This window comes from Chelonoidis abingdonii, chromosome 23 (assembly GCF_003597395.2).
Source record: "Chelonoidis abingdonii isolate Lonesome George chromosome 23, CheloAbing_2.0, whole genome shotgun sequence".
In the NCBI taxonomy this organism is placed as follows: domain Eukaryota; kingdom Metazoa; phylum Chordata; order Testudines; family Testudinidae; genus Chelonoidis; species Chelonoidis abingdonii.
The window spans coordinates 23126840-23138395 of record NC_133791.1 but is presented as its reverse complement, the minus strand read 5'-3'; the positions used below and the strand labels follow the sequence as shown (position 1 = coordinate 23138395).

Below are 11556 nucleotides of genomic sequence, written 5' to 3'. Positions count from 1 at the left end.
CGTTTGTCTTAACATTACTCTGTTTAGTTCTAAAGTTCTAAGAGAACATCACCGCCAGTGAAAATTTGCCACGTCTGATGATTCTGGGGAGGGGTGTCATAAATAGATAGCTAAGGGTTACCATGTCTTCTCTTAAGCCGTGTAAAGGCAGTAATCAACAAGCCGAACAAACACAGCGGACCAGAAGCAGCCACCAATCAGGAAACCGATTTTTTTTCCCCCCCAACAAGGTGGAAGAAGCGCGAGGACGGCGGCGGCGGGGGCGAAAAACCCTCTCTTTTCTTCATCTTTGGGGTCGTGTTCTAGTCCTTTGTTTGTTCTGTTTGTTTGTTCTTCGGCTATGAGCAAGAGCTTTCTTTTTTTTTTCTATCTCCAAGCTTCTCTTTTACCTTCTTACAAGTTGTGAGTACAAAGAAAAGCATAAACGTTATTTGTATTTTGTATTTACAGTGTGAACTTGCTGAATGTTTCAATTGATATCTTGTTGAAATCAGACTGTTTCATATTTTCTCTTAAGCAATAGCCTGTATTTGTCATCTATACAGAGTTTTATCTATTGTCTTTTTCTTTCTTTTTTTTATATAAAGCTTTCTTTTAAGACTTGGTTTGAGTTTTTCTCTCTTGGGTAGGTAAGGAACAAGGGCAGAACTCCTTTGGTTAGCACAGAGGTAGCTCTGCAGCACCAAGGAATGGGGGAGGGGAAGAGACAGATAAACAAATCATCCTCTCTTTCTGTTTCCTTGTATTTGGGGTTTGTCTCTTTGTGGAGTAAAGGAGACATGCTTCTTGGTATTGTGATGTAAAGAGATTACATCAATACTCTCAGGTTAGCCCAGAGAGGAAAGTCTGGGTGGGAGAGGGAGGGGGAAGGGAAGTGGAGTATTTCCCTTGCCGGTAAGACTCAGAGCTTCTGGGTCTTCGGGGTCTCTCCAGGGAAGGTTTGGGGAGACCAGAGGGGGCCAAAACCCTGGAAATTTTGGATGGTGGCAGCGAGATCAGATCCAAGCTGGTAATTAAGCTTGGGGGAGATTCATGCTAAGCACCCAGATTTTGGACGCTAAGGTCCAGATTTGGGAAGAGACTTATGATAATTTCGCAATACCATGCACGGGAAATCAGTGAGCAAGGGAAGCTCTCCCATAAAATCACATTTGGATTTGTACCCTTATTGCTTATCTACAGCTCTAGGTAAATTACAAACTTTTTAAAATACAAAGTAAAGTAATAAAACCTCTGCTGATCCACACACTAACAGACTGCAACACACCACAGAATAATATCTGTCTCCCAGCCAATCCTCTGAGCATGATTGCCACCTCCTTCCTAACTACCAGTCATCCCAAATGCACAAAGAAAACAGATGGACATCCCAGCATTCCCAGAGCATTAACCAATCCAGGCTCTGGATATGTTAGTGCATCATAGGAGTCTTATTACAATGGTGCATCATAAGAGATGTAGTCTAGCCAGGGAACCCCCTCCACAGAAGAGAATAAGGGATTGAGGCATGCAATGTACAACTCTCATAAGGTACTGCAGCAGTGCAGATGGACAGAGATTAGTGCTCAACTGACCTGAAACAAAACATTCTGATTCAGTTTGACAAATTGAAATGTTTCAAATTTGGGTCAACTGGGCTTGCAGCAAAATATTTTGTTTCAATTTCCCCAAGGGAAAATCAACAAATGATGGTAAAATTGAAATTTAGTTCACTAGGAAGGTCTTTCACAGAGACAGAAGCTTTACAGTTTCACTGTGAGCTAATGAAATTACACTGGGCAATAACAGAGCGATCACTAGAGACCATGCAAGAAGACGCAAAGCTAATAGTGGGAGAAGGTGTTGGAGATGAAGGACTCAGAGAACATAAAGGTGCTTAGGAACACAGGAACTGCCGTACTGGATCAGACCCATTGTCCAGCTAACCCAGTCTCCTCTCTTTCACAGGAGCCAGAATCAGATGCTTCAGAGGAAGGTGTAAAACACCTGCTAATCCCCAGGAGTTAGAGACTGGCTTAAATCCTGAAGCATAACATTTAATCTCTCTTCCCAAATTTGTTGGCATTAACTACAATAACTGAATATTCTTGTTATCCATGTAATGTCTTGTCCCTTTTTGAAGTGCAAATTGTCAGATTTTGTCAGGGTCAGTCAGTGGAACACTGAAAGACTACTGATCTCACTAAATCCTCACCTTTGTTTCCAATAAAGTATTTTCTTCCTGTAATTTCTCATGGGTTACATTAAGGAAATCTCTTTCTTCTGCTGCACCTCGGAGATTCTGGAGCTCATTATAAAGACTCACAAGCTCTGATTTTGAATTATGTAATTCCTGGTTAAAAAGAAAAAGGAGTTAGTCAAAGAAGCGTATCACTAATTCTAGGCACAGATTAAATGAGAGTCATTCCTCTGTTTAGATATTTCATAATCTCTTGTATCTAAGGAAGAAGAAAGTTCCAAAGATTGTGAACAGGGCTTCGCATGTTGGTGCTTAACAACCAGGGGTGGCTCTCTGTTTTTTGCTGCCTCAAGCACGGCAGTCAGGCAGCCTTTGGTGGCGTTTCTGCTGGAGGTCTGCCTGGGTCACGCGGATTCGGCAGTTCTGGGGGAGGTCCACCAGTCCCACGTCTTCAGCATACCCACCGCCGAATTACTGCCAAAACCGTGGGACCGGTGGACCTCACAGGCTGCCCCCCCCGTGGCTTGCTGCCCCAGGCATGCGCTTGCTGTGCTGGTGCCTGGAGCCGCCCCTGTTAACAACACATCATTTACTTCGTTTTCCTCTGATTTACAGGAAAAAAGATATTGCCCCAACCATCAGGTGCCCATCCTGTGCTCTGACAAAGATTTAAATGAACAGTCTCAAATCATTACCCCAGATATAGGTTATACCCATAATAGACTGTTCATTCCATCCAAAGCTAAAGCCTCATGCTCTGACAGTAAATAATATGCTAGGGTTTTGCAGTCAGAGGGTTGTTGTTTTTTGTTTTGAAGCAGGTTCTCCCGGGTATTTGGGTGGCCTGTTCCACAATGTGATCTACTTCTCTGGTCGAGTGTCCGCTTTTCACCATGCTCCCCCCCTCCTCTTCTCCCTGAAGCCCCATACCCCGGACAGGCCAGAAGCGTAGCCCAGTCGGGGAGTACAAGCAGCTGTGGGAAGCGGCAGACCCTCCACCTGCCCGTGGTAGGGGACCCAAGAGCAGTCCCCAGCCATGTTCCTGCCCCTTAGGTTCCCAGCCTTGGGCAGATGGAGGGTCCGTAGCTCCCCACAACTGCTGGAAGGCTCTTATCATGGCTGGGCTGCAGCTTCGAGGCCCTGTCCCCCAGTTGAAACTGGATCAGGATAAGAGCTGCACGAACAGCTGTGAGGAGTCCTCCCCCACAGGCAGCTAGAGGGGCCTGGGCTCCCCGGCCCCACTCTGGACTCTGGCTTGGTCAGGGGCAGGGTTTTGGGGGGAAGTGGAGGGGCAGGGGTGGGGGTGCCCTGGTCTCCCCCACTTCTGGGAAGACTCCACCACCCCTGGATTGGGAGGGTTACTGAATCTGTGAAGGTAAGTGTGGTGATCCATGGATATCTTGTATATAGTGGTCTGCAGGGTTTCATTGTTGAAACTGACTGTAGTGTCCCAGATGTTGATGCTGGTTTGAGAGTGTTCTAGAGAGAATTTGATGGACAGGTGGTGATTGTTGAAGTTGTGGTGGAAATCTTTGAGGGAGTTTAGGTTGTTTGTCCAGAGGATGAAAATATCACTAATCTACTTCAGGTGTATCATTGGTTTTGTGGTGCATTTGTCCAGAAAATTCTTCTTCACGATGGCGCAAGAAGAGGGCACATGTTAGTGAGATGGACAAGCTTACACAGAGCTCTTCTTTAGGTCACTGTGGAAGCTCAAAAGCTTGTATCTCTCACCAACAGACGTTAATCCAATAAAAGATATTACCTCACCCTCCTTGTCTCTCTAATATTGTGGGACTGACATGGCTACATCAACTCTGCATACAACCATGAAGAGGTTAGTATTTTGGGGAACCATCCTAGTACCCTTGGCTGTTCCCATGGTTTGAACAAAGTGTTTATTGTTGAATTTAAAATTGTTATGGGTGTACACGGAAAAAAACCCTAAACCCTCCAACCACATACCCCTAGTTATCACCTACCACTCCATGCTGGGACTCATATGGGGTATCATTAAACAGCTACAACCCATGTTCGATGTGCTCCATATCCTGAAAGAAATCTTTCCCAAACCCCCTCTTCTGGCCTTCAAACAACCTCCAAACCTCACCAAGATCATCAGCAGAAGCAAGCTCCCTACAGACCAGTGCCCACCAACTCAAAGCAGCACCAGACCCTGCCAGAACAACAGATGTAAAACCAGAAGACATATCTCCCCTGCTGTGATGATCAATACTCCTCACAAAACACTGCTCAAGATACAGGGGTCTGACACATGCCTGTCACAACATATGGTGAACCTCATCCAGTGCATTGAATGCTCAAACAACAACTATGTAGGTGAAACCAGACAATCACTATATTCTCAGATGAACTCACACAGGAAAATGATAAAAGACCAAAATGCCATATCGCACGTGGGCAAACACTTTTCACAAACCGATCACTCCATATCTGACCTCTCAGTTGTCATCCTCAACGAAAACCTGCACAACACCTTCAAAAGATGAGCCTGGGAGCTCAAATTCATAAACTTTGCTAGACACTACAAATCATGGTCTTAATAAAGACACTGGATTTATGACTTATTACAACAATCTGTAATCTACTATCCACACCCCTCCACACTCCCATTTTTGTCCTTTGACTGCAAAGGTGTTAACTGGCCACTTCAGCTTGAATGGTCTCTGATTTACAGTACGTGTTAACTACTTATGCTAAACAATCTGTTTCACCTTGTGTTTAGCTGTGAGGCTGGGAGCACCTTTTCCAGACCTGAAGAAGGGCTCTGTGTAGCTCCAAAGTTTGTCTCTCTCACCAACAGAAGCTGGTCCAATAAAAGATATTTCCCCCCTCCATCTCTAATATCCTGGGACCAACACGGCTACCACAACACTGCAAACTACTAAGGCCAGGTCTACACTACAGACTTATATCAGTGTTACTACGTCGCTCAGGTCAGGGCTGTGTATAATCCACAACCCCCGAGTAACATAGTTATACTGACCTAACCCCTGGTGTAGACAACACTGTGTCAGTGGGACAGCTTCTCCCGTTGATGTTGCTACCACAACATTGACAGGAGAAACTCTCCCATCGGTGTAGGAGCACGTTCACTTAAGCGCTGCAGCTTTGCCGATGCTGCGTTTTAACTGTAGACCTGCCTTAAGTAAGTTACCCTGGAGGTTGAACTAAAGCAGATCTTTTAGCGAGACATGCAATCTCAATGTAAAGTGTCCAAGAGATGAGTTTTACACAGCCCTTGGGAAGTTGTTCAAATAGTTAGTTACCCTCCTTATTAAAAAGTTGTCTTACCTCCAGTTTGAATCTTTCTGATTTCAACATCCAATCACTAGATCTTGCTCTGTCTTTATCTGCTAAATTAAAGAGTCCCCTACTATCTCTTCTCCCCATGTAGGTATCTACTGACCACGACCAAGGTTATGTCTACACTACAGCCCATGGTAGCATAACTTATGTCACTCAGGGGTGTGAATAAACCACCCCGCTGAGAAAGGGAAGTTAAACCGACATAAGTTCTCGTGCACACAGTGCTATGTTGGCGGGAGAGCTTCTCCCACTGATATAGCTTCTGCCACTTGTGGAGCTGGGTTGTTTATGCCAACAGGAGAGCTCTCTCCCATTGCACAGAGCGTCTTCACCATATATGCTGCAGCGGCGCAGCTGTATCTGTACAGCTGCAGTGCTGTACCTACAGACGTGGCCAAGACACCTCTTAACTTCCTCTTCAATAAGATAAATAGACTGAACTGTTTCTTATCATTCATATAACTCTTCACTAAACCCTCTTCCAATCTGTCAACATACTGCTTAGAGTGTGGACACAGGACTGGATTTAGTATTCTAGTAATGGTCTCCCCAATGCCATATACAGAGGTAAAACCAACTCCTTTTGGATACTTGACAGCGCTGTTCAATGTATTCATAAATGATCTGGAGAAGGAGGTAAATAGTGAAGTACCAGCGTTTGCAGATGATACAAAATTACTCAAGATAGTTAAGTCTGAGCTGACTGCAAAGAGTTACAAAGGGATCTCACAAAACTGGATGACTGGGCAACAAAATGGCAGAAGAAATTCAGTGTTGATAAGTGCAAAGTAATGCATTTGGAAAACATAATCCCAACTATATGTACAAAATGATGGGGTCTAAATTAGCTGTTACCACTTAAAAGGGGTGTGTGCAATGGGCGGAAAGCAGGGGCAAGCGCTCCCCCAATAATCTGCGGGGGATGCAGAACTCCTCTGGCCTGGGGTCCCCGGCAAGGGGTGCAAAACTCCTCCTGCTCCTGCGCTGCAGTGGGGAGAGCAAACTTCTCCATTGAGTGCTCTCCCTGCTGCAGCTCAGGAACAGGAAGAGTTCTGCACTCCTTACCGGGGTCCCTACGCTGGAGGAATTTGCTCTTCTCCCTACTAGAGGAGTTCTGCGCCCCTCACCGGTGCCCCCTCAAAAGCAGTGAAATTTAAATTCCTGCACATGCTATGATGCTCTGTACCTCGGGGGAACACCCAACAGACCCAGGTTTACCCTTTCAATATGATTGTGTGGTATCCAATGCAAAGTTTGTCACGTCGGGTGTCTTCAGAAGGGTCATGATGCACTGAGCATGGTTGTTATAGTGATGTTATAGTAATGTTGTAGGTTACAATTTCATGTATATAGTTATGAGGCTGAAAATGAAGCAAGCCCAGACAAAAACTCTCCAAGAGCAGACAGAGTTCACACCTCATCAGGACAGGTATGGTACAAACCCAACCCAGCCTCACAGGAACAAAAGACGATGGCCTAGGCAGCAACAAAAGAATCTGTTAGACTCTTGAGGGAGTCACCCACTTTCCCTTGGTCAGTTTGGGACTGTGATGAGGTAATGCTCACCTGACTCTGAAAGAAAGGGAGGCAAAGCCAAGAAGGAAGAAAGAACATGATAAAAGGAAGAGACATTTGCCATGCTCTTCCTGTTTCTTCCACCTCCATCTACAGACACCACCACCAAGCGACTGAAGCGCTGATCAAAGGGGAAAGCCTGGCTGAAGGGCAACCAGCCAGCCTGTGGTGAGAAGCATCTAAGTTTGTAAGAGCACTGAAAGTGTTAAAATCAGCTTAGATTGAGTTTTGCTTTTATTTCATTTGACCAAATCTGACATGTTATGCTTTGACATATAATCACTTAGAATCTATCTTTATAGTTAATAAATCTGTTTATTCTACCTGAAGCAGTGTGTTTGGTTTGAAGCATGTCAAAGGCTCCCCTTGGGATAACAAGCCTGGCACATATCAATTTCTTTGTTAAATTGACAAATTCATATAAGCTTGCTGCATCCACCGGGCATAACTGGACACTGCAAGACAGAGGTTCCTAGGCCTGTGTCTGGGACCGGAGATATTGGCTAGTATCATTTGCTTGCAAGTAGTTGGGAGCAGCTTACATGCCAGAGGCTGTGCCTGAAGAGCCCATGAGTGGGGGTTCCCACAGCAGAGCAGGGTCAGGCTGGCTCCCAGAGTCAAGGATTGGGGTGACCTAGCAGATCACTGGTCTGGATAACACCAGAGGGGAACGTCACACCCGCCCAATGTGCAGTGGCAGCTAAAATAGCTAAAAGAATGTTAGGAGCCATTAGGAGTGGGATAGATAAGAAGACAGAAAATATCATAATGCTGCTATATAAATCCATGGTACACTCACACCTGGAATACTGCGTGCAGTTCTTGTTGCCCTATCTCAGAAACAATATATTAGAGTTGGAAAAAGTACTGAGAATGGCAACAAAAATGATTAGGGTCTGGAACAGCTTTCATATGAGGAGAGATTAAAAAGACTGGGACTGTTCAGCTTAGAAAAGAGACGACTAAGAGGGAACATGACGAAGGTCTATAAAATAATGAATGGAATGGAGAACGTGAATAGGGAGGTGTTATTTATCCCTTCACATAACACAAGAACCAGTGGTTACTCAATGAAATTAATAGGTATGAGATTTAAAACAAACATAAGGTAAGTACTTCTTCAGACAATGCACTGTCAATCCATGCAGCTTGTTGCCAGGGGATGTTGTGAAGGCCAAAATTATAACAAGGTTCAAAAAAGAATTAGATAAATTCATGGAGGATAGGTCTATCAATAGCTATTAGCCAGGATGCTCAGTGATGCAACTCCATGCCTGGGTGTCCCTAAACCTCTGACTGCCAGAAGCTGGGACTGGATGACAGGGGATGGATCACTTAATAATTGCCTTGTTCTGTTCATTCCCTCTGAAGCCCCTGACCACTGATAGAAGGCAGGATATTGGGCTCAATGGACCATTGGTCTGACCCAGTTTGTCCCTTCTTATGTTTTAATACAGCCAAATGTAAGGTCATTCATCTAGAAACAAAGAATGTAGTTCAAATGGACACCAGCATAGTGTGACAAAAAGAGCTACAGTTCCTGGATGTATAAATAGGAGACACTCTGGCAATACTGTGTCAATAAGTGTGAGTATGGGGTCCTCAAGCTAGTCCTCTGCAGTCACTGGGTTCCAGGCTTTCAGGATGCTCCACCTGACTTCAGTTTGTTTTTCTTTGTCCAGCCGAATTTGATTTGGCAGCAAAAGTTTTTTTTGCTGTTGTTTTATACCATTGACTGAAAGGAAAAATAAGATGTGCTGTATAACAGGGATAAATTATGGAGGAAAAAGTCAGAGGAGTGGCCTGGGAAAAGCCATGGTAAACAACTGTATTCAAAGCAACCCAATGAGACCTTCAGAAATGTCTGTTTGATAGAGATGGGTATTTAACTAAAGGCCAAGCAAAATTATATGTGGAACATTGTGGGGTCTTTTAAAAAGATGGAGGTGGCCATCTAGTTCAAGAATACAGTAGAATTAGTAAGCATTCTCCAAGAGAACAGCTTCACACCACAATACATGTCTGGCCATTCAATACCTTTTTTTCAGCCTTCAAAGCTTTCTGTGTCTTTTCAAGGTCAGATGCAAGTTGCTTTCTCCAATCTCTCTCCTCTGATAATTTACTTTCAAGTACTTCAACCTTCTCCTGGTGACTTTTCAGCATCTGCAATTGTTCAACAACAGCATCTGTTATGAGTCACATCCACAGTCTTTCATACACTAGAAAGATGAGGGTTGGGATTCTCCAAGCTGCTGCCAAGATTTGGATTCCCAATTCCCATGGCAAGCCAAACAGCCAAATCCCCTAGGCAGAATTGAAAATCCCAGCCAAGAACCCTAAATTACCTTGTCCAGAGATCATCAACATCTCAGAATCACAGACAATATATAGACTAGGGGTCGGCAACCTTTCAGAAGTGGTGTGTCGAGTCTTCATTTATTCACTCTAATTTAAGGTTTCCTGATTGCTGCCTTAAATCATGATTAAAATCAGTGAGTTAAATCAATCTACCCTGCTCCATATTCCTCCATACAGAGGTGTGTGAGTGTTATTTTGGCAGACTACCATACCTGTAGTCTTGCCACTAGGAATGCTCTCCCTACCAAGCATGGTAGTCTAAACCAGTGGTTTCCAAACTGTGGGGTGCATCCCTATTGGGCATGGCAGAATGTTCAGGGAGGCACAGCAGGGCCTGGGTCAGCCCCCATGGAGGAGTAGGGGAGGGAGCACCACCCAGCCCCAGCCCCTGGCTGCAGCTCCACTCCTGAAGAATAGATAAGGGTAAGGGGGAGCATGATGTGAAAAGTTTGGGGACCCTGGTTTCAATGGACAATCCTCTTACTGAACTGCTCTTGTGTGGTAAAGTCATCTTGAAAAGTCCCAGAGAGGGTTGCTGAGGCAGCCAGAATACAGTCTGTTAAGGAGTTTGTAGGTCTAGCTCAGGACTTTAAATTCCAATTTTAATTCATAGACTATAAGGCCAGAAGAAACAATTATGCTTATGTAGTCTGATCTCTTGTTTGAAGTGAGCTTATCTTTTAGAAAAACATCTAATTTTGATTTAAACAAGAGATCGGCAACCTTTCAGAAGTGTTGTGCTGAGTCTTCATTTATTCACTCTAATTTAAGGTTTTGTGTGCCAGTAATACATTTTAATGTTTTTAGAAGGTCTTTTTCTAGAAGTCTATAATATAACTAAACAATTGTATGTAAAGTAAATAAAGTTTTTTAAATATTTAAGAAGCTTCATTTAAAATTAAATTAAAATACAGAGCCCCCGCTTTTCCCCCCAGACTGGTGGCCAGGACCTGAGCAGTGTGAATGTCATAGGTTGCCTACCCCTGATACAGACCATGCTAAAAATACTAGAGTGCAAGGGGTGGGGTTTTAACTCAGTAATGATGGAAGGAACTTCATGAGAGAGGTCAGGGGGGACAGATTATCCGTTTCCCCATGCCATTAATTAATATACTGCTGCAATAATTACAGCCTTCCAGTCCCTGGGGTAGCTTGAAGAAAGGGCCAGAGGAGATGCAGGAGACCAAAAGATTATGGGAAAGGGGAAGTGTCAACAGTGGAGCTGTGCAAGTAATTGATTTTTTCAGTTCCTGGCTAAACTGAGAAAAAAAAATTAGCTTCAGGCTGACCTGCAATGAAAATTATTATAATTTTTTGGCAAACCAAAGAAGTTGGAAAATTTTTGTTTCAGGTCAAATAAATCATTTTGATTTTGGGGTTTCTTTTCTCTCTTTTTCAATCAAATTGAAGTAGTTTAGAATTGAAAAAGGGGTTTTTTTTCTATAATAATTTGGTGAATTTGTGAAATGTTTTGGTTGACCCAAATCTGCATTTTTTGGTGGAAAAAAATTTTGGGCAAAAATTGTTGCCCTGCTGGGCCTGGCAGGGCATTGATCAGGAGATGGGAAGGAGGCAGCTGGAGCTGGCAGGGCATTGATCAGGAGATGGGAAGAAGGTAGAATTTAAAGGTGACATACTGGATGGGGGCAGAGTTGTGTAGTGCCTCAGAAGGAAGGACAGGGAGTTTAAGTTTCAGGGAGCCCGAGAAGGATTCATGGGGGTGGGGGACAGGGTCAGAGTGGAAGGGATGCCAGATTACTATTGCTGCAGCATGCTGGACAAACTGCAGGAGGAAGAGATGCCAAAGATGCTGATTCCCTTGGCATGAACTGAAGAAGGGCTGATCGTTCCGCAACAGTAGCATGGGAATAGCAAGTACCCACCTAGTGGAATTTTTAACCAGAACAGTTGGTCCCTCAGCGAAGTTCTCTTACCTCTTGGAAATCTTGCACTTTTTTAGTTGTTTCTTGATCTTTCATGCTGGCTTCAGTTTTATTCATCTGTGCTTTGAGTAACTGTCATAGCTTTCCTACTCAGATCTGAACCTTAGAGTTCAGAAAATGAGATGCAAGCATGAAACCTCCAAGCTTAATTACCAGCTTAGATCTGATAGC

At 44.1% G+C, this 11556-nt stretch overlaps 1 protein-coding gene across 1 annotated transcript in view; it reads right to left on the bottom strand.

Annotated features, from left to right (window-relative positions):
• CCDC30 (coiled-coil domain containing 30) overlaps positions 1-11556 on the bottom strand; it is a 161038-nt gene that overhangs the window by 49945 nt on the left and 99537 nt on the right. The window contains exons 13-15 of the mRNA XM_075060183.1: positions 11377-11459; positions 9122-9247; positions 2195-2332 (exon numbers count right to left, since the gene is read on the bottom strand). Of these exons, the coding sequence (XP_074916284.1) occupies positions 2195-2332; positions 9122-9247; positions 11377-11459 (347 nt within the window). The remainder of the gene's footprint in view (positions 1-2194; positions 2333-9121; positions 9248-11376; positions 11460-11556) is intronic.